Source organism: Sparus aurata, chromosome 17 (genome assembly GCF_900880675.1).
Source record: "Sparus aurata chromosome 17, fSpaAur1.1, whole genome shotgun sequence".
Lineage (NCBI taxonomy): Eukaryota > Metazoa > Chordata > Actinopteri > Spariformes > Sparidae > Sparus > Sparus aurata.
Window position 1 is genome coordinate 23,816,149 of NC_044203.1, and position 21,910 is coordinate 23,838,058.

Consider the following 21,910-nt stretch of genomic DNA (forward strand, 5'->3'; position numbering starts at 1 on the left):
CAGATGTCAGGGATTGATTTGTGAAGAGGTGGGGGTAATTCTATTGGCCACGGCACTCACAGGATGATGATGATGGTAATTGGCTAAGGATTGGTTGGATTGGGTGGGACGGGGCGGGGCGTTGGTAATCCAATAGACGGACTCACTGAGCATATTTATGGAACAAAGAAATTACGGCTGCAAAAGCAAAGGGGTGAGTGATAAACAGAGTGTGTTTCAGAAGCGCTACTAATGCTGCTTACATCAAAAACAACACCCTTACGCAAATCTGTAACGCATAAAGTCTTACCAACGCCCCTATCTCCACGCTCAGTCAGTCAGAGACAACAGTTAAGACAATAAAGATAATACACGCTGACGAAAACAAAACAGACTTGTGTGTCAAGAAGTGATTTTGATGTGCATGATCACTGTGACCCTCCCAGTAGGATAAAGGCTGTTGACAAAACACATACAGGCCACATACAAAGAAAGGCCCAGAGGACTACGACTCAGTTAACTGGTTAAAAGTGAAGTCAAAGACACAAGTGTGCCTGTTTGTGTCCGTCAGGGTGTAAAACAGGACTCATTCGGTGCATGAGGCAGTCATTTGAGGAGGGAAAAGTCAAAGGCTAAAAAGAAGTTGGCAACCCTTCAACTAAATCATAATTTGGGAAGGTAACGATAGAGGGACAACACACCTAAACAGTCAGTCCAGTAAAACAAGCTAAAAATAGGGCAGCATCGCAGCTCAGGCAGGACAGGACGGAGGTCAGGGGAAAGATGGCAGCTAAGATGACACGAGGGGCGTAGGTGGGATTGAAGGTAAAAGGTGGGCAGGAGATGGAGTTAAACTGCCTGGACAGATGGCAGCCTGGAATTAGATGGCAGTGGTCACCTAAACCCCTTGTAAGTTCACTACTGAAATAGCAGATGTGCTCCTGGAGAGGTTAAAGTTAGCTTTGGCAAAAAAACACAACAAAGTTTCCTTGAAAATGTTTATCTGATGGCCAGTTAATGAAAGTTACGTTGACGTTTTCATCATTCCGTTTACTTTCAAATTGATTTTATTTGATGAAGTGGGTTTAACCACAAGTGAAAAAGCATGAATCTCTGTTGATTGATCAGAGTTGAGTTATTAAGTAAGTGAGACCTTTAACATATTTGATGCACTACAACATGCATAACTCTCGCGACTATAAATTCTCACTGTTTATTAGTCATTTAACAGAGGAGTGAACTCAGCACCGTAGATCCTTCTAGACGTCCTGATAGAGAAAATTAGGATTCAGGGGCTCATTTTAGTCACGAGCTCAGCCACCCTAAATCCCGTATTAACAGACTTATCCCAGTCGTCCACGGTAGGAGTGTGTTTCCCCCCCTGCCCTTCTTATTCCTCACCGTCCTACTGCTCAGACGGACACTCAATACTCCAGCCATCATCTGCCCGCGCCACACACAGGTAAGCTTTTCTTACAGTTCTGATCATCCTCACAATGTGATTTACTGAGTAGCATCAAGACATTCAGGATTTCACGAGTGGACTGGAACTAATGTTTCACTTTTCTTTCTTTGGCCTCCAACATCAACAGGAGACGTCAAGCCAGCAGTAAACAAAGAAGCTCAGGTGGCACAGGAGAAGAAGAAACTCACTTGCCGGTGAGTTCTGTCAGAGACACGTTACTAAGACACTATAAAGCAACCACAATGGGAAATTCCACCAGCAGCGCAATATCAAAGGAGATCCTGGAGGACCTGAAGCTCACCACCAAATTCACCGAAAATGAAATCAGCCAGTGGTACGAGAACTTCCAGAAGCAGTGCCCGACGGGACGCATCACTCCAGAGGAGTTCGAGCAGATCTACAGTCGCTTCTTCCCCGAGAGCGACGCCAAGAGCTACGCGCGGCATGTGTTCCGCTCCTTCGACACCAACGACGACGGCACCTTGGACTTCAAGGAGTACATCATTGCGCTGCACATGACCTCAACCGGGAAGACGACCCGCAAACTGGAGTGGGCTTTCTCGCTGTTTGATGTGGACAAGAACGGATACATCAACAAGACAGAAGTGACGGAGATCTGCCAGGTGAGGAGAGGGGGGGGGAGTAGTGATATTGATGAAAAGATGAGACACTTTGTAGTTGACGGCGTCCACTGATTCGACACTTTTGTTATGTGTTTTGTTCTAAACATTTTGCCTTCTCAAATAGAGATTCATTTCTGAAGCATTCATCTTCTTTTATAGAGGCGGTATGAAACTATGTTGACTAGGAGTGCCAAAGAGAGAAAGGCTGTTTTGTTTTGCCATAATGTTCTTCTTTATTGCTGCTATAAACTTACAATATCAGAAACTCAAGCTGTCCTGTTGCTTATATTCCCCGGGAGAAAGGCTTTATTCTAAGCTGTCGAAGCCACAACAGTAAGATAAAATAAGAGGATTACTTGACCTCATGCAATCTAATACAATAGCCCTGTGGTGAATACTATTTTTTAAGTTCATACTCTTCTTTCTTAAAGTTTGAGGTGTTGATTTAACTAGTCATTTTTGAGGAAATCATTTGGAAAAATATTGTTTGACTGCATTATAATATCAGTTTCTCTCCCTATTTTGCCCTCTTCCTTTTTAGATCCATGTAAAATGAGCTATTAAATAGTGACCATCCCTCTCATGGTGCAGTATGTAGGTCTCAGTACTTATTACCAGCCCAATTAGCCAGCCCTTTTGAGCTTCAAACTCCTGATAATCTCTGTGATTACAGGTTTAACTCTCAGACAATGTAGGCTGTCCTATTCTTAAGTAAGACTACTCCATTAGCGGGGCCGCCCATCATCCTCGATTCGAATCTGCGTTTCTTTTTTAGTGCACCCTGGACTATTTGATTAATTGATGCTAATTACTGTATATTAATCGTCGTCCATTGTTTTCGTACAATCAGAGCTCAGTGCGATGGAGGTTGTAAAGTTTTAAGACAAATAAAACAGAATTGTAAGAGGTTTAGACAGATCAGCTGAGGATCCAGCTGGCATTGTAATGGGATTTCGTTCCTGGCCAACTGGCCCCAGTCCACTTGCATCATGTTTGCAACCGCTGCACAAAATAGCTACATTTTAAAGCCACCCTGCCAAAAGTTCAGCAACCTACGACAGAATCGGACTCTGTGGGGAGAAGCAGGCAAAACCAGATCTGCTATTTGCGCAGAGGCTAACACCATTATTAGATAACGATAAACCAGGGATATCTGCTTTCATATGTGGGTCTGAAGCGCGAAATAAGTGAGTGAGGAAGGCCAGAGAAACCACTATTAGTTTAGTCTAGTACAGTATACCACTCTGATACAGATGTGGTTTCATTTTTTTTAATATATATATCTGACCAGAAACAACTTGTACTCACAGTGTGAATCTATACAGAGCAGAGGGGCAAGATGGAGGGACAGTGCAGGGAGAACACAGATGACATCTTGGTGTTTGGCCTGTGGCCTGAGTCTTGGCACTAATCCATGTTAATCTAGGTGTCTTAAATGTGGGAGATGAGTGCTTCCTCCCTAAGTGGGACACACACTTAAAGACCTGAACCTAAAGTGTGCAGTCATGTACAATCTGCTGGATTCCAAGTGGCCCACTGCAGATTAACTGTCTCTGAAGATGACACACGGGCCAGAACGTGCTGCTGGCAGCTGTTTGATTATTAATTTTGACACAACTTGTGGATTCTTAACTTGTATGCATTGTCTACATGTGATTTGTGATGGCCACGCGCCTTAGGATTGCTTCTCGTAGCTGCATTTGGTAGGCAGATCAGTTGTCATGCGGGGATTGCAGAATATATTTAGCGTAAGATTTTAACTGTAGGATACTTGATTTGGTTGTTTTCAGCTAAATTGCGCAAAACACACAACGGTCAATAGTAGTAATAAGTAATCATTTGTTATTGTGAAGTTGTTTTCCATCAGAAGCTCGATGAACCACATGTACATGTAAAGCAGTAATTAACTAAAGAGGGTTAGATGCAGGCTACATCCTTCTTGGCTTGTACACATTTGTTTTATGTGCCCTGTTGACATTCCATACATTTGTGAGATAAATAATAGAGCATTCGTTACTGACCTTATACCCAACCCCCCTCTCAGGCCATATTTAAGCTGATCCCCAAGGAGGAGCAGTGCAAGCTACCACAGGATGAGAACACACCCGAGAAGAGAGCCGACAAGCTGTGGTCCTACTTCGAAAAGAAAGACAACGGTGAGGAGAAAAAAAAACAATACACATGCAACACATGCAAATACATTCAGCCCCAGTGGTGAATGAAAGGCCACTGTGTTCTTAACAGTATGTACTTATGTCAGAGAGAGAGAGAAAATCGGCGTAAGCTCTTTCTACCTTTCCTCAGCAGCTGTTCAAACATCCTGCGCCATAGATTACATCTCACGAGCAATAAATCCACCTGGGGCTCACATCCCCCAGTTACAGCATCACTTGTGTCATGCGAGCTTTATTAAGCATGCCGCATCCACAGACCATTGAAACCTCAAGTGACTCCACTCGCATGCTACCGACACACACCCACACAGCAGATAAGACCAGATTTCTTGGATAATAGTCATTATTCCGGCTCATGTTTACCCGACGCTGTGTGTCACGTTAACCATATTTTTCCGCACTCTAACATCCCTCACTCTGACTTTGTCCCCTCACAGAGCGACTGGCCGAGGGCGAGTTCATCAAGGGAGTGATTGAAAATGAGAATGCAATGCGTCTTATCCACTACGAACCAATCAAGCAGTAACTCCTTCCTATTTTCAGCACCCCCCCACCTTCTTTTCTCTCATTAGACTCTTTCCTCCACTCTTCCTCTCTGTGTAAATACTGTTCTCCTCAGTGTCTTGCTCGCACCAACTTTTCAGTTTATGTCATGTAATTGATTCAGCAATGTTTGTCGATGAATTCATATCAAATAGAGGATAAAAGAGGCCAGTTGCATCATAGTGTGTCAAGAAACACATACCGCTAAACAGAAGAAGCTTTATGATGACTATGTTGATGCAATACATAATATACAGTTAAAACATACATATATATATATGAAGAAAGTGTTTGATAAATATTGTCATGTTGAAATGGTTCAAATGAATTTTTGGCTCTGGAAAAATGTATGTTTGATTAAATTATAATATAGTACGATACTTGACTGTTAGCCTTTTTTTTTTTTACAGAACTGGAAATGTCTTAAAGAGGTCCTAGCTCTCAAGTGTATTACTGTATTTACTGTACAATAACAAATAAAGGTTTTCTCATACATCCGGGCTGTGAAAATCAATTTATTAATCTTTCCCAAAAAAAAACCCAAATTCTCCTTTGACCCAGAAACATGCTGTTTAATAAAATCCTGGTGGTTGACAGAAGTTTTCAATTGTATCCAACCAGGACAGTAAATCCAGGATAATCCCAAATGTAAACCAACAGATACTTAAAGTAAATGTAAATACCAGAATGTATTATGTGTATTTATTTCCCTGAAAATTTCACATTTTAAGTGCAGATCGTTTAAGTGTGCGCACACGCCTAACTCTCATTCCGACCCCCCCCCCCCCCCCGACACCAACCCGCCTCCTCCTCTCTCCATTTCCATCCCCTCACATGCCTACCATCTCTCCTCACTCTATTCCTCCTTCGCTCCATCCAACTCGGGATTACTGGTTTACACATAATCTTCTGTTCAACATCAGAGAGCAGACTTTTCAAAATCTCTGTAATCTTTCTATCTCTATGTGTCTATCTTATGGGTTTGTCTGTGCATCTGCAGAGAGCGGCTGTGTTTGCTGTTGTAGCTTCTGGTTGCATCCAGATGCTGCATCTGTCCGAAGTTTGTGACGAGAGAGAGCAGCAAGTTTGAAGAAGCGGAGATGCATCGAATGTCCCTCTCAGATAAACGAGAATATATTGACCGATTTGCTCTAAAGGACGGTCTGGAAACATCCATCCTGTCTATGCAATGAAATGCTCATTGACATGTCCTGATACATTGCATGTTAAAATATAAACAATAAAACTATATAAACATATATAATCATTTACACACAGAGACATCTACTTTCCTACCATGAGGCACTGAGAAATACCCAGAAAACATACATGTCATACGTTGCAGTCCTCACAGTCTGATATGAATCGAATTCATCCTCCTTCAAGTGCAGCTGGAAAGTCCCAGCTTCATTAAAAAGTTAAAGCGTAAGAAAAGAAAATCAGGTTCCGTTTGCTCACATTGATCCTCCTCCAACATGGCAACAGTGTCTTTCCTTTCTCGCAGTTTTTCAGCCCTTTCAGTTGATGGATATAAACGGTCCTCTAACAAGGTGAATCAACTCGGTCCATTGCCACTTCCATCTCGTCCATCTCCCTCTCGCAGTCCTCACACCCCTCCGGCCCACAGCCTCCCACCAAAACCAGCGTTGGTACGTCCCCATTTCCCACTCCGACCACACTGCCATTCGGGGCCCACGCCACGTCGATCATGCCATCCGGACACTGCAGCAGGCCGCTGACAGAGTAGAGCCCACCGCCTGGAACAACCTCGTCATAGGCGGGAGCGTGAGTGGCGGCTCTCGCTTCCTCCAGACGGAGCCTCTGCTTGCGACGGAGCTCGATGATGGTCTTCGTGTAGGAGTTGAGCGTGACCACGGCGGCCCCCATACAGCAGCTGAAGGAGACCCAGGCGAGACTGAAAAATAGAGATTAAGAAGGAGTGCAACATGTCAGCAAAACCTGTAAATGACTAGTACTTCATGTACATCCTGGAATGATACAGGTTTGTATGCTGACACCTACGCAAATGACCAGCCGTAGTCCCAGGACTGAGGCCTCCAGTCTTTGGGGCCCACAATGACCGTCATCTGAAATACCGTGGTGTACATCATATGGGCCACCATCCCGAGAAGTCCTACGCAGGGGAGGAACCCAACACAAAGCAGACAGAACAAATCTCATAACTCAGTCTGGAAAACAAAGATGACCATGCAAAAAAAGAATGATATATGGACAAGGTGGTAGATATAAGACAGAGCTGCCTGAAGTGCAGCCTGGGGGCCAAAGCTTGCTATGAAAGGACAACCCCACCAATTTTACACATTAAGGTGTATCTACAGGTTACAGGAAGCTGCATGTCATCTTATAAATTGCCTTCAGTGATGTCTGAGATGGCTGAGTTGCATTGTGGGTAATGTAGGCGCCAGGATTTTAAGAGAAAGAAGATCACATGGAATAAAAAAAGGGTGATATCTCTGCTTTTAAGCTGTTTAACGTAGCCACTGAGCGACATCACTGAAGGCAATTTACAGTATCAGACTACATGCAGCTTCCTCTCAAGCAACGAATGGCTTTATACTCCTAACCTTGAAGTTTAAGGGGAAAGTTTTGAGATACAGAGTAATGTAAAACTGAAGGACACACTGAGTCTCACCTGATAATACGGTGCAGATGGCTGCGTAGGCATTGATTTTTAGCGAGTGCATCTCTTTATGGGAACACAAGACTTCCAGCCACATCAGTAAGAAGCCCATCCCCAGCAGCCCGATGTATGTAAACTCTGACACAACTGACAGCCAGAGCACACCTGCAACATTTGGGAAATACATACACAATTTATACACATGCATCCATGGAGAAAACAAAATTATTTGTTTTATATTTGGGCGCAGGACTGATAAGCAACTCACCTTGAGTGTCTCCAGGCGTTAACTCTATAAAGCTTCGACATTTCTCCCCTGCAGATATGACCGAAAATGAGGATATAAAAAAACATTCTCAAAGTCTGAATAAAAAGAATTAATGGAAAAACAATCCATGAAAAGTGCAACAGCATAATTAAAAATGTGACGAGCTGCAAGTGTGTTTGTGTTACTGGCCGTGCACTTGTTGTTCTCACCGTCACTGTGTTTCTCACAGCTTTCCCAGAAACCGGTGTGGAAGTATCTGAAAGCAAACTTGTCTTCTCCCGTCTCCCAGATGTAGTGAACAGCATTGGCCAGCTGCCTCTGTCTGATCTTGGCCAGCTCGTCTCTCCTGGCTGGAGACAGCGTGCGGTTGTAGGGATTCTGAGTGGGGCTCTCTGTGTGATGGCACAAAAGGATGATAGTAAAGAAGAGCATGGCAGGCACATTTTTGTAGCTGCATATTCCGGATATGGATAATGGAGCAGAATCCGAAAATGCACTGGGTGGATTGTGTAGTTTCTGGGCTGTCTTCATCGGCGTGTAGTTTGTTAATAAAAGAATCTGCGGAGGCAAGGCTGGGTGGAATGATAGAGCAATCTTTATTGATACAGATCTCCAGCCTGCGTCCGAACCAGTGTGGCCGCTCTCTGGTGTTCTCAAATCTATGGCAAAGTAATGCCCAATGCTTTGCCCTCTGCTCTATCAGAAATCCTCTCGAAACTTAGCACCTTAGGAAATCTACCAATTACCACCCCCCTTTCTCTGCCTGTGCAGGCCTTTTTAGAGTCTATTCGCCCGCACCTACCCACTTCTTCTAATTGGCCACTTTGGTGGACTGAGGGTCCATCGATCCAATGGAAGAAAGAGGACTGACCTATCTCCACTCCATCTGGAATAGCTCCTCTTTTGGAAATTACCTAACCCTGCTGATGAGAGATTTAGCGCTTTCAGCCTAAAGTTGACTGGATTGTCTCTTCATGCTTATATGGAAATGTATACATTAAGTCAGCTCTGAACGTCTGGCATGAGAGATAAATTCAGTTTTAGCGCTCCCTAGGGGGTCTAGTTCTCCGGCTTACCTTTAACCCACACACAGAGCTGATTAATGGCTCCTAAGGCCCCTGGACATGTAAACACTACACCACGCTTCTTACCTCACCATAAGGAAAAACAAACTGTCGCAGTTAAATCTTAGGTTGGAATGTGTAACTGTGCAGACATCTCAATCGTCTCTTCAAATCACACCCGCCATCTATTGTAAATCTAAATGGTGCACAGGATCACTAGCGATTTCCTCTCAAAAACACAAACGTACAGCAGCATATAAACAGATTCTTGCTTCACAAACTTCTGATTGGTTCTTTACTGGTATCCATTCACACCATTTTGCATGCAGGCGTGTCTTGATTGAGAATTAGGCTACAGGGGGTGTAGTTGAAAGAGTGATGGATACAGAATATTGAGCGCAAAACACCTGAAAGTCTGCCCATCACACCACTGCCTCAAAAGTAACATGCGCCTGTTCTTTGGTTCTTTGGTCACATGCAGGTTTGTCAGCCCACGTGTGTGTGTGTGTGTGTGTGTGTGTGTGTGTGTGTGTAAATCTGGGAGTTAAATCCACCACTGTAAAGGCATATCTTGATCAAAGTTGATTTCCTTCATACAGTAAGAGCTGTTAATCTCACTATGGATTAAGCATATCTGTTGAGAAATTAAAACCCAGGCAGCAGGCAATGTAAACCTCTCCTCCGTGGAAGGAATAAACATTTGGAGCTCCCCTCACACCCCCACAGATTAATACTAAGCCATAATTGCGTTTACTGTGGGGCCAAGGTATAGGCAAAAAGAGATTAAAAAACATCAAACCAAGGACAATCACTTTCTAAAAGGGAGGGGAGAAGCCTGTTAGTTTATCCAGTCAGATTAATTCAGGGTATTGTTTGTTACGCAGTGACGCGGAGCAAAGATCAAGAAATTTCAATACTTGTGTAATCAGGTTTCAGTCAAGGCCAAAATTTTGGTAGAGTCCACATCATAAAGTTGTTTTTTATATCATCGGCACATTTTGGGAGACTCGTGACACAACGCACAACAAGAAACTGACCGTATGCACTCTCAAACAGAGGTGTCTTAATTTAGTATCTGCTTTATTTTGAAAGTGCTTTTCTACATCTGCAACTGATATTTCTGCTGATAAACGCTGTGAGATGTAGTTCAAAGCTAAGGAAAAAAGCTTACAAGTAGAGCTTGAACAAGTGTTTCATATTTCAAATTTGGGTAATTTTTTTAAAGATATAAACAAATCATCCAAATATCTGATTATATGTTATCATGACACTCAGAGACTTGACAATTAAAATGAAGTCTAAGAGCATCTTTTAAAAATGATTCTGTCTGAAAAGTGGTCACCTGAAGCTGTGACGGGACGTATCTGCTCGGTAACAGTGTTTGTGGCTGTTGAAAAAGTCTAAGAAAAACACTGCATGGCTGCTGACGTCAGGCAGGATGAATCCGTGAAGTCATGCTGTTTACGATAAATGACACGCCCGTGAACGTGTTGGAACACCTGTCGGGATGATTCACCCGGCAACTTTTTGTGAAGACTGTTCAGGTGCTCGTGGTGGTTTTATCGACTTGTTCTTTAGCAGCAGGAGGGAAACTCGACATCGTCTTCTTTCGCTTTAGCTGATATTTTGAAATAATCCTATTCAACAGTTTGGAATGTGACAAAAATAAATGTAATCAAGTATTGAGCTTGTACTAATTGAGTACATCTATTCTATACAACTTTACACTAGTATTTCACAGCATTTCAGAGGAAAGTATCGTACTTGTTACTTCATCTTATATTCTTTTTACAGCTATACTTACTGGTTACTTTGCAGATTAATATTTACATGAAAAGTATTTTCAAGGGGCCTTTAAACAACGAAAGAGCCCCCGATGCACTGAATCGCAGTTTGCAAGAGCAGACTTGGATTTTAGGTTTAATTTAAAGCCCTATATGTACATCCTTTTTTGTGATGATTAGAGCAGAGCTGGCTTATATTTGGAGTTGAACACATTGTCCATCTAGATGTTCAACAATTCCAGAATATTTGTCCATGCAACCAAAATTTCTTACCAAAAAAGTTACAGAGTTCACCTTTAAAGTACGACACCCGAGAGAAGCCCGTCTCAACCAGTTGCAACATTAAAACAGAGTACATATTAAAGGAGCACTACGTAGTTCTGGAGAAGAAATTCAAACTCATAAGTTTAATATTTACAATAATAATAGGGTAATAATACAAACTCAGACATATTTATTTTTTTCCATGACTGAAGAAACAAGCTGTTCACAAAAGGAAATAAGTTCCCCAGAACACTGTTTGAAGCTGGAAAGGTGGCAGGGTCCGCCACATATAAAACAAAGTAAAAAAATATTCTATTCCCTACACTACATTGTGCACTTTTAATGCATGAATAATATTTTTAATGCCAGATTTTTACATATGATGTGTCCTTTTACACTATAGTATCACTACTTTTACTTAAATAAAGGATCTGTATAGCTGCTGTTAACACATCCGTTAATATTTGCATCCTTGTTGGCAAGAAAACGTATATTTCTTTTTGCCTTTTTACCTAAAAAAATCCATGCAACGTGGCTGTTCATGAGGTGCTAAACTCTGTGCTTGACACCAATAACTTTCAAAACAGTAATTGAGCTTCTCCACCCTGCCTGCATATCTGAATGCACTGTTCACAAATCTTGAAGAAGCTGTTTGCATAACAACCTCAACAAGTGAATATCAAAATACATTCATGTACACAAATGTGCGTTCAAGGGCCAGTAACAGCTACAAATGCAATAAAGAGCATCAATAATGCAACAGGAAGTATGACAAACAAAGAGGTGAAAAGACGACTTCACATGTCCGTACCTGTGGTGTAAGGCTCGCTGTTGTTCTGACCACAGTTCTTCATTTTGACCGGCGACAGGCAGAGGGGCTTGACCACCTTGTGAGTTCCCTCACACCAGTAGGAGGTGCAGAGAGCCAGGATGGAGAGGGCCAGAGCCAGAGTGGTCAAGGTCAGGGAGAGCAGGGAGCGAGAGCGACGGGACATACGCTCCAGCATGGCCACACAGGAGAAGAGGGATGCAAGGGGGGAGGCCAGAGAGAGACGGGGCGACAAACGGTGGGACACTGCACGTGGGAATAAAACAAACAGGAAAGAAGGTCTGACTGCAGTCACAGATGGAGCCCAGAGGAAAGGACAGATGCTCTGAGGTGGTGTTTAAAAGGTGATGAGCTGCCAGGTTTAAGTGGAAATCAGAGATACGTGTGATGTAACGGTACAGATAGAAGATGACAAAACACAGCTGAGAAAACGATACTGTAAAGTCAGCGTGATTAAAAGAGAGGAAGATAAAGAGAGCGAGAGGGGAGGGAGCGGGATAAGATGCTCTTAAGTTGATACACGTGGGAAAGGACAGATGGAACCAAAAAAAATGAACAAAAGGGGATTTACGAGGGGTCACAGTAGGAGAAAAGAGTGGGATGCAAGGACATAACAGTATGCTGACCAGACAGCTTTAATGTGATATCCTGCTATTGATCCCTGATGTGGCCATACATCCACTGAACCTCAGCAGTGCAGACCCTGTGGTGTGCACTTAGTCAGTGCAACTATATCTAAAAAATATGGGGTAATTTAAAAAAACTACAATTTTGAATGGAAAGCTGTTCCTCTAAAAGGGAAATAAAGGACATTCTTATGTGAAATTCATCACCTGACAAGAAAGTGAAATCAAACGATTGATTGGGGCACAAAAAGGCTAAAACCAGGGCGTCCATATGGTGACATCTAACTTTGTTGAGTGTCAGCAAGAGAGGGGTTATAGAGGTGTGTGCTCTCCTGTGGCCCCGGCTAATATCTCCCTGCTTCCTGACGAACACACTCAGTTCTGACCCTGCCGTTCATTATGAGCTCCACTGCTGGACCCTGTGAAGAATACAAAGAAGGAAGGGGAGCAAAAAAGAAGAGATTACATTTTTTGATGAAATTATGGTTAAGCCACAGATCTAAATGAAATTTTTGCTAGTAATCCCTGGTAATCTGCTTAAATCTGTTTGTGTTAGGTGTGTTTTCAGTGTGAAGTGAATTCTGACCATATCTGCTGTCTCTGTCTGTCTCTCATGCAACGTCCCGTCATCAGCCCAGCGTCCCTGAAATGCAACGGGACATTAGATGAGACGGAAAAGTAGAATAAGCCGTTCACGTGGGGACGCACAAGTGGCTTCTGATATCTGTATGATGTTCAAAAAAATATATATACACAAGACTAAAGCAGAAAACTAAAGAGGCAAACATTTTCATTGATGAAAATCTACAATCTATTCGTGGATTTTTTTCTGTAAAATGATTTGTACAAGAGAATAAGGCCAAACCAAATGTCTGATTTGGGTAAAGAAACTATATATGTGTCCATGATTTTCAAAAAATCTGAACTCTGTGTAAATCAGGACATTTTTTCTGTATAAGTTCATGCACAGATGACAATCCATTCATTACATACTCACCCTCATGTTGGTTAAAAGTAATTCAGTCCACAAAATAGTTCTGGGACCCCACCTCAAAACAGTGCTGCAGCATTCTCCTAAACAACTGAAGTAGATGGGAACTTGTTTTAAACCAGCTGTAAAAAACAAACAAAAAAAAAAAAAACATGAAATGGCTCCATACAGCTCATCCAGCTTAATCCAAGTTGCCGCACATCCCAAGATCCCAGATTGATTTGGAAAGACTTTTTACACCCTATTTAAGATGAAATGTTCTCTGTAGCAGCTAAGCTAAAAGCACACCTTTCATCTTACAACACAAGCTGTACTGAGTCATTTTATGCTGGTTTTTTTTTTTTACATTATGAATTAAGTCTCCATCTACCTCAGTTATTTAGGAGGATGCTGCAGCGCTGCTCTGGAAATGTTTTGTGGAATAAAAAACATAACCCAACCATCCATCGGCATGAGGGTGACAAGATCACAGCTGAACGTTACATTTTAGGTGAGCTTATACTTAAAGAACAATACTCTTCTATCTCAGATTCTTCCTACCATGGACAGCATATTGAACACACAGTACTGTATGATCGCTATAAGTTAGCAAGAGTTCACAGCAGGAACAAGTTGAATGCAGAGTAGTCGATGGATTTTGCAGCGTTTACAGAGATGAAGAAGACCAATTCAACTTTTTTGTTAATTTTACGGGAAACCTGGAAATTGTTTGTTCGGCAGAAAATGTGATAAATAATATGTTTTTCTGGAGCAAGACAGGTTTGTCCGTCCTGACAAGTATTAATAAACTGATTAGAAACTGGACACACACCATTTGCCTCATTTAATATGCATAGGCAAAATATCTGAGAGCTCCGTCTTAGTACAATGCATATCTCAGTTACTTATAATGCTGCAAGAAGTGTTTTGTAAATCTTTAAAACAAACAAACAAACAAAAAACAACGCAGTAAAATGCCAATTTTAATTATCCAGAGCTCTAAGGTAAAATCTTCATATAACGTCAACATTAGTTCAAAATTCAATGATCTTTTCTCTACAATACATCACAGAAAAGGCATCAAACTCTTTTTATCCAGTAAAATATGACTGAAAAACATGACTGCTGATAAATGTAATGTCAATTGACTAATTATTCATCTACAGTCATTTTAAATAATCTGTGACATGTACCTACCAAAGAGTTGTTTCTTGTCCCGTGCAGTACTTGAAGTCAAACAGGAAGTCACACCACAGGAAAACCTTTCCCTTGCAGTCCTCTAAACCTCAAATCTCTGCCTTGTTTGTTTGTTTCTTTGTTTTTTAGACAAAAAGCTCCTTATGAACTTGAATGTAGTTGCTCCCTCTTGGTTTTCTGCATCAATACCCTCTTCATCATTTCCTCTCTGTATCTGTCACCAGTGTTCCTCCTCCAGGATGAGCATCAGTGACCCTACCTCTCCAGTTGCTCTCCCCCCTTTAATCCTCCCAGCCAATAGTCGGACGGAGATGCAAGACTGGTGGAGCGACTGAGCGTCTGTCTCCAAGCCACTCTACTCTCTTTTCTGTCTTTCTTGGGAATTTATGTCACAAACCCATCCTGAATCATGTAATCCCTCTAAGTCCATCTGTGGCTGTAGTGCCCCCTCTCTTCCTGTGTCTGTCCCTTTTCAGAGGTGGTTCCTCCCTAAACCTTTAGCAGCAGTTTAAGCTCCCCACCAAACTGACTTCCACTAGGTTTTCACTGATTACACTAGAAGTATAAAACTGTGGTCCAACATATCCATATGAATGGGCATGCTTTTTTTTTTCTTGGTTCACAATCAGCACCAGCGCTGTGCAGAGCCAAGTCCTGAGCCCACTAAGTTAAGTGTTTATTTCTGGGTACCAAATGTGATGCCCTAAAAAAAAACAAAAAAAAACAAAAAAAAAACAGTGGAAACAGCTGTACAGAGTCAGAATCATTTATTTACAAAATGTATGTACAGAAAAAACTGAGCAAAGCAAGCAAAAACATCAATGTGAGCATGTTTGGAGGATAAAATTAAGACAGGTCGAGGTTCCAGATGGAGTTATAGGAAGCAGTTTAACCCCAGGCTTGAGATTTACAGTAATGTAAAACCAGCTTGCCGTCGCTGCCAAAACACTGTAAGAGAGCAAAAAACATACACTGAGTAAAATGTTAATTACAACAGTAGACAGAGGATTAATGTGACAGTACAGTTCCATAACCACAGTGTTGATATTGACCTGTCTGTCCACTGTGAATTCTGGACTTTGAGTTCTTTACTGATACTTATCCAGACATTAATCACTGGCCAAGGATTTTGGCATCAAGCATCCCTCTTATTGCCCCCTCTGCTGGACAACCATTGTCATTGCACATTCACTTCTGAAGGGCAGGTTTGACAATTACAAAGGCTTCTATTCTAATATATACTTTAAGGCTAAGAGACTAGATCAATATGGTAACGAAGTTTTGTTATACTGGGGTTAAGTCTTCCAAATTACACCTCAGCTGAAGCCTGACTTGTCAGAAGTTATCTGTTAGTACACATGTATTTGTTAACACTGTTAATGTTATTAAAAAGACTCACAGCACACCTGTAATCCCTGATAAGACTTGAAATTGACATTTTACTTACTGAATAAAGTATGTCTTGCCAAGCAGTCTACCAAATGTGAACAGACTTGTCTTTTGTGTGTACATGTTTTACAATTTTATCTGGTGATGTGGTTTGTATGTAGTGTCCAGTTATTAACTTTTTCTGAGCTTTCATCTACACCTCGTGGTATTTATCAGTGAATATAACCGGAAATCAAACATCTGTTCAAGATAGATGTGGTTACTGTTTACCCGCTGATTGTTTCTTTTTGAGATCATATTTGCTAAATAGTACCCTAGCTAAGTACACAACAGACTACAGTAACAGTTCATTAAAACAGGTGTTTATGTGCACTTACATCAAAGAGGACTCCTACATCTTGGTCCGGCGAGGGGGCAAAAGACTGGTTAACATAAATGAACTGGAGAGAAAAAAACAAATGCAGATGCAGTTAGACATAAAGACCTGAAAAAATAAATAACTGCCCAAGTCATGATTTGGAGAAATAAAAAAAGGTAGTGAACAAACTTCATCCTTACTAATTGTTCATTAGCATCAAGCTTAAGGAAGCGAGAGATGAACTGAGACAGGGACTGTAATGTCCTCCCCCTGTCCACTGCCCACTTCTTTGTTTTCATGATAGGAGTGTCTCCCACAGCCTTCAGCAACACGTCAACTATCAAAATGGAGAACATAGAAAGTGAAAGTGCTGTTATGGGGAATTTCTGGAATAATGTTCATCCACTGACACATAACGGACATACAAAATTTTGATCCCTGAGGTTTTGCACAGCTTGACAGCACAGCCTGCAATTCTTTTGTTCAATATTTCCTCCCCTTAAATCACTTCTGATATGCATTTGAATTAATTTAATTTCCTGATCTTTAGTATATGAAATGTGAATTGATAAAAAAAAAAACGGCCATGTGAAGTATACCCTGTGCATCACTTAGGAATTAAATGAGTCATTACAAAATCTTTATGTCCAATTTTATCCTGCTAATGTTCAAGTTGTCGCATAATTTTGTACACATGATGTAATACAAGGTCCATCGTACTCTCATATACAAGTGGTCATGATGAACTACAGTCATTGTGCAGGTGTCGTTTATTTACTGGAATTTATTTTGGTTTGCTGTAATGTGGTTAGGGTTGTTTATAAAACAAAGCAAACTCTGAAATGTATGACTTAGTTATTTGGCAAAGTGGCCAATAATGTTTCCTGAAATAACTTTGAAACAGAACGACAGCCTTCTCACAAAGCTCTCTAATGAAAATGTATTTTCATTTATTTTATATTTTATACATTTTATATTTCTTGCAATATCTGACCGAAATAATCGAAAACCCCAAACCGTGAACTGAGATATTTGCAACTAGTAAGGCTGTGACAGTTTGACAGCTAACCAGATCGTGTTAGCTTATCCGTATTAAATTATTCTTAAATACAAGATATGTAATTGCTATTGGCATTAGCATAGCATATGTTTGATAGATAACGAAAAAACAGCCTTTATAAAGAGATATGTATCCTATAATACCAAAAAGTTAATACGTTGTCTTCTTAAAACATTAGCAGTAGCTTTAGCCATTCCCTAAACCGGTAGTACCACATGACATGTGACAAACTCGACGTTAATTGGCTAAACAGGAACACTGCGGCATTCGTATTGGCCAGAATCTCTGTCAATTTTCCTCACGTCACACACCCGGAATTGTTTCCAATCGCACTTGCGACAACAGTCAACAGATACACATTACCCGCTATATCAGGCGAATTTTCGATATTTTACGCTCGCTTACTTTTTAAATCACTTTTTTTCTTCTCTTCATTTGTTGTCGAGTCGTCTGTCGGTGGCTGTGATTCCTCTTTTTGCGTTTCTGTCGGGGACTCTGCATTGTCAGACATCTTCAAGTGACCACTCTCAGTTATGATCCCCACCCACCAGAGCTAGCAAGGCGATTGGCTGCTAACTCCGGCTGCTATTGGCTCAAAGAAACGTCAATCACTAGAACACGCGGTTCTATTGGTCAATGCGCTTCTAGGGAAGGCCGTTGAACTTGTGTGTCCTCTTAGCTACATGCTAGGTTTGAATTTATTTTTCTGACTTTGGAATATATTTGTTAATGTTCTTTGTTATTTCCTGACTAATTTAGCTGGTGCTTGTCTATCTGATTAACCTTGTGTTTGCCTGTTCGTGTTCAATTTTGAATGCATTCTTACTCTTTTAGTTGCTCGCACAATAGGTAATTTTTTGCTGGTTTACAATTACACAGGTGTCGTCACATGGGACACAACAAGTTAATGTAACCTGACGGGTGAACATTCTACAGCCTTGTTGAACCTGTCACCCACTTCTCCTCCTCACAGTCGGACCATTCAGGCAGCAAAAGTAAGTCTGTGTCTTGTGTTAAAGTTGTGTTTACGTTAAATGTCGCTCCACTTCATTTGTGTTTGCATGCAACAACATGGAGGTTATATTTCGTACAAGGAAACAAACCTATTTCCTCCTAAAGTAGACACAAATGTGTGGGGAAACATACTGTGAAGGACAGTTTCGTTGTCAAAACCTAAGTCCACCAAGTGTTATTGATCAAAGCTGCAGGGTTGTTTTAACGTCAAGTGGTCAGACAACCTTAGATCTCTCTAAATATGTCTTACTCCACTATCTGTACTTTTCTGTGACCTTGTCTCTACAGTGGCAAAAATTGGCAGACTCTCCACCAAGGATACAGTGCTCCTCCTGTGTGACATGCAGGAGAAGTTCAGACCCAACATCTTCCAGTTCACCAACATCGTCAGCAATGCAGCCCGGCTGCTCCAGGTTAGAAATACTACCTCCACACACCTGTCTCACTTACCAACAGACGGTGGTACGCATAGTCTTTACGTAAAAGTAAGCAAAAACAAGCTCTGAAATAAAAAGGTGTCCCTCTGTAGGGGACAAAACTCTCTACAAAACTAACTGAACCTTGCATCTTATTCATCTAATTCAAAGACTATTAAACTTTAAAGTAGAATCAGTACGATTCATGTGAGTTTGTCCTAAATGCATCAGAAAGGTATCTTATTGTTGAGTCTCATTCCCAATATGTCAAATACCGAGATTATGTGTTGGTAAGTTGTCCCAAGCACAGTAAAACATTGACAAAATAAGAAAATCCAGTCAGAGGGCTGCAGGGTCTCTGCAAATATGAGACGCTAACACTCCTTTTCTCCCCATTCTCTCTCTCTGTCTTTGAAAATGTAAGGTGTAGAAAGTACACATATTGTGTTAAAATGTAGCGAGTAAAAGTAAAAAGTTGTCAGAAAATAGATACTTACGCAAAGTACAGGTACTTGACTTGAATTCTGGTAATGAATTAATCTACTTTGTTACTTCCTACCTCACCAGCCTCAGACAATAATACAAATATTGTTTGTGGCTTTCTTGTATTATAATAATAAATTATGTTTAAATTTTTTTAACACATCTAATCAAATCTGCCTGATCTCTCCTCCTCCTCCTCCTCCTCCTCACAGGCCAGTCGTGTTCTGGGCATCCCCCCCATTTTGACAGAGCAGTACCCTAAAGGCCTCGGCCCCACAGTACCTGAGCTGGGAGCAGAGGACCTGAAAGCTCACGCTAAGACTTCATTCACCATGATGATAGAGGAGGTGCAGAAGGAGCTGGAGGCTCTGGGGAACCCTAAACGGGCCATACTGTGTGGAATAGAGGCACACGCCTGTATTGCTGTAAGACCACATCATTGCTTCTGCAGTTTAGCTACTGAAATTTAGTTAGTTATTGCATTCAAAAAATACCGCACAATTTTTGTATGAGGGAGGTAATGATGTGACAGTTGATTATTAATCTATTATGAAATTATTAAGTAATGTAATTACTCTATGTTCTCTGTGTCACAAAGCTTCCACAGTAGTTTCTGTTAATAATTCAGGACCTCTGCTTGTCTTTTCCACAGTGCACAACTTTTGACCTGCTTGAAAAGGGAGTGGAGGTTCATATTGTGGCTGATGCCGTCTCATCCAGGAGGTTTCTGCATATTCTGTTTTGCATTGTTATCACCTGCATTAAATATAGATTTGTTCCTCTGTGTGTGTGTGTGTGTGTGTGTGTGTGTGTGTGTGTGTGTGTGTGTGTGTGTGCGAAAAGTGTATACGTGTGCGTTACTACTTTTGTATCTCCCTCCACAGCCAGACGGACCGTTTGTTTGCTCTGTCCCGACTGAAGCAGAGCGGAGCTTACCTCACCACCACAGAGGGTGTTCTGCTGCAGCTGGTTCAGGACGCTAAACACCCCAACTTCAAGGAGGTGCTTACTGCAGCTGCTCTGTTTCACCACATTGGTCTGGATTTCATGGGGCTGGAAGAGACAAGTCTTCCTAAATGTTTATAAAAACATGAAAGTAGCAGAGGACTTTTTTTTTTTCCACGAACTATTGACTGAAAGCCTGATTGAATTGTATTTTATTATAGAAAACAGAAAATAATATAGCGATATTTTTAGGCCATATCGCGATACACAATATACATCTTTATAGTATGAAATCTCCTAAAAAGCACTTCATAAATGGTAAGAGTGGGTGGCAAAGTCTAATATTATGATATTTTTGACCAAATACCTCAATATTAATATTGCAACAATTTTGTAGGGGTAACTAGTGTTACTTTCACAAAATATTAACAGTGAGATTTTTTATGAAAAATGCATCAGTAACATGGACATAAGACTATGTGGATAAAGATAAATATAGAACAGAAGATGAACGGTCTGATAAATTACATCACTTTGCTGCAATGCAGCCTTTAAAACCATCATAAGACTTATGCCATACCATGATATAACAATATACAAAGTTTGTGATGATATACAGTATAGTCTCATATCAGGATAAGGATGTAACATCGATATATTGCCAAACCCTGTTTTTATTACATTTTAGTTTTTTATCTGGCGCCTGAATTGTGTGTTCTTTACAAAAATAAAGACATATCCACTATAAATTGATGGAGAAAAAACACCAGAAAGCGAGGAATTAAATGTTTGAGACTCAATATATTTACCCCCTAGTGTGAAACAAAGTCTCCTTGAACTCCTCAGTTACTTTTCTTTGTTAAGATGTGTCATAAATACAAACCTGGCAGTAGATTGCTGTCAAAGACACTGCAGTCTAAAGACAGCAGCTTCAGGGCTGCTTAAAATACACTGCCTACAACAAACATAAGTAATACTGTTAGTTATAGATGACTTTCATAGGGTGCTCAGTGATAGAATGTAACTAAATACTTCTATTTTTCTGCTACTTTATATTTACACTCTGCTACGTCTTAGAAGCAAATCTTGTTCTTTTACTCTAATACATTTGTTTGATAACTTTAGATACTAGTTACTTTACAGATAACATGCTGCATCAGTGCCAATGTAGCACATTTTTAAGTGAACTTATTTTATTGGTAATCGGATAAAAAAAACACTGATTCCGATACTCCAATAGAAAAATGCTGTTTATCAGATCCAGTGCATTTAATATCAGATACTTTTTCTTTTCTGTGTTTTACTTGAGTACTATTTGCATGGTTACTTTAAAGTTTACCAAAGTAATAATTTTAACACAATATCTTTAATTTTACTCAAGCGTGACATTTGGTTACATCACTGAGGGTGCTGAAGGGAGACTTGCTACTGCAGTGATCAAATCCACATGTTGCACATTCTTCTTAAAAGTAAAGCTGAAACGCTGCTCTTGCAAAACATGCCGAAACATATTCTTTCAACTTCATTCACAGATCCAGAAGCTGTTGGCCCACCCGTCCCCTGACACTGGCCTCCTCGCCTTCTTCAGCAATATGTAGGAAGATCGTAACCCGTCCTTCTGTTACACAGACCTTCCATACTAGTTCACTGCTTCCCACATCCTGTTAAAGTGCATCAATAAAGAGACGCTGCTACTTTACATTTGTGTAACTGTCCCTTTGTGTCCAAGTTCCTGAAATGGTTTCAGGTGAAACTGAGTGGTTATTCCTCTTTGTGTACCTCCTGATAAGCCCACAGCTGCAGAAGCTTCCACTTCAA

At 40.9% G+C, this 21,910-nt stretch overlaps 4 protein-coding genes across 4 annotated transcripts; 2 read left to right on the plus strand and 2 right to left on the minus strand.

The window, feature by feature from the left end:
• The first annotated feature begins 1,320 nt into the window (after positions 1 to 1,320).
• Positions 1,321 to 5,118, plus strand: rcvrn2 (recoverin 2). Its single transcript, XM_030393646.1, has 4 exons — positions 1,321 to 1,441; positions 1,572 to 2,067; positions 4,112 to 4,223; positions 4,679 to 5,118. Exons 2-4 carry the CDS (start codon positions 1,687 to 1,689, stop codon positions 4,765 to 4,767), a joined length of 582 nt encoding a protein of 193 aa, XP_030249506.1. The 5' UTR covers positions 1,321 to 1,441; positions 1,572 to 1,686; the 3' UTR covers positions 4,768 to 5,118.
• Positions 5,119 to 5,599: 481 nt separating this feature from the next.
• Positions 5,600 to 15,097, minus strand: LOC115567252 (germ cell-specific gene 1-like protein). Its single transcript, XM_030393640.1, has 9 exons — positions 14,428 to 15,097; positions 13,258 to 13,373; positions 12,847 to 12,903; positions 11,617 to 12,679; positions 7,903 to 8,085; positions 7,694 to 7,741; positions 7,438 to 7,590; positions 6,807 to 6,918; positions 5,600 to 6,699 (listed from the first exon to the last, which is right to left on the minus strand). The coding sequence occupies exons 4-9, from the start codon at positions 11,810 to 11,812 to the stop codon at positions 6,327 to 6,329; spliced, it is 1,065 nt and encodes a 354-aa protein (XP_030249500.1). The 5' UTR covers positions 11,813 to 12,679; positions 12,847 to 12,903; positions 13,258 to 13,373; positions 14,428 to 15,097; the 3' UTR covers positions 5,600 to 6,326.
• An 80-nt stretch (positions 15,098 to 15,177) lies between these two features.
• Positions 15,178 to 17,778, minus strand: atg12 (ATG12 autophagy related 12 homolog (S. cerevisiae)). Its single transcript, XM_030393665.1, has 4 exons — positions 17,640 to 17,778; positions 16,375 to 16,511; positions 16,194 to 16,256; positions 15,178 to 15,375 (listed from the first exon to the last, which is right to left on the minus strand). The coding sequence occupies exons 1-4, from the start codon at positions 17,743 to 17,745 to the stop codon at positions 15,316 to 15,318; spliced, it is 366 nt and encodes a 121-aa protein (XP_030249525.1). The 5' UTR covers positions 17,746 to 17,778; the 3' UTR covers positions 15,178 to 15,315.
• On the plus strand, positions 17,540 to 21,791 carry isoc2 (isochorismatase domain containing 2). Its single transcript, XM_030393662.1, has 7 exons — positions 17,540 to 17,924; positions 18,114 to 18,229; positions 18,537 to 18,661; positions 19,360 to 19,572; positions 19,800 to 19,870; positions 20,032 to 20,149; positions 21,625 to 21,791. Coding segments are annotated over exons 2-7 (594 nt in total). The 5' UTR covers positions 17,540 to 17,924; positions 18,114 to 18,228; the 3' UTR covers positions 21,691 to 21,791.
• The last annotated feature ends 119 nt before the right edge of the window (positions 21,792 to 21,910 follow it).

Excerpts from the sequence above, each read along its gene's own strand:
- rcvrn2 (XM_030393646.1), top strand. The coding sequence starts at position 1,687 with ATGGGAAATTCCACCAGCAGCGCAATATCAAAGGAGATCCTGGAGGAC. Across the intron at positions 2,068-4,111 it reads AAGTGACGGAGATCTGCCAG|GCCATATTTAAGCTGATCCC; the intron begins GTGAGGAGAGGG and ends CCCCCCTCTCAG. Across the intron at positions 4,224-4,678 it reads CTTCGAAAAGAAAGACAACG|AGCGACTGGCCGAGGGCGAG; the intron begins GTGAGGAGAAAA and ends GTCCCCTCACAG.
- LOC115567252 (XM_030393640.1), bottom strand. The coding sequence starts at position 11,812 with ATGCTGGAGCGTATGTCCCGTCGCTCTCGCTCCCTGCTCTCCCTGACC. Across the intron at positions 6,919-7,437 it reads CATCTGCACCGTATTATCAG|GACTTCTCGGGATGGTGGCC; the intron begins GTGAGACTCAGT and ends TCCCCTGCGTAG. Across the intron at positions 6,700-6,806 it reads GACTACGGCTGGTCATTTGC|TCTCGCCTGGGTCTCCTTCA; the intron begins GTAGGTGTCAGC and ends TCTATTTTTCAG.
- atg12 (XM_030393665.1), bottom strand. The coding sequence starts at position 17,745 with ATGTCTGACAATGCAGAGTCCCCGACAGAAACGCAAAAAGAGGAATCA. Across the intron at positions 16,257-16,374 it reads TTGATGCTAATGAACAATTA|TTCATTTATGTTAACCAGTC; the intron begins GTAAGGATGAAG and ends TTTTCTCTCCAG. Across the intron at positions 15,376-16,193 it reads ATGTAGGAGTCCTCTTTGAT|TGTTTTGGCAGCGACGGCAA; the intron begins GTAAGTGCACAT and ends GCTCTCTTACAG.
- isoc2 (XM_030393662.1), top strand. Across the intron at positions 18,662-19,359 it reads ATGCAGCCCGGCTGCTCCAG|GCCAGTCGTGTTCTGGGCAT; the intron begins GTTAGAAATACT and ends TCCTCCTCACAG. Across the intron at positions 19,573-19,799 it reads AGGCACACGCCTGTATTGCT|TGCACAACTTTTGACCTGCT; the intron begins GTAAGACCACAT and ends TCTTTTCCACAG.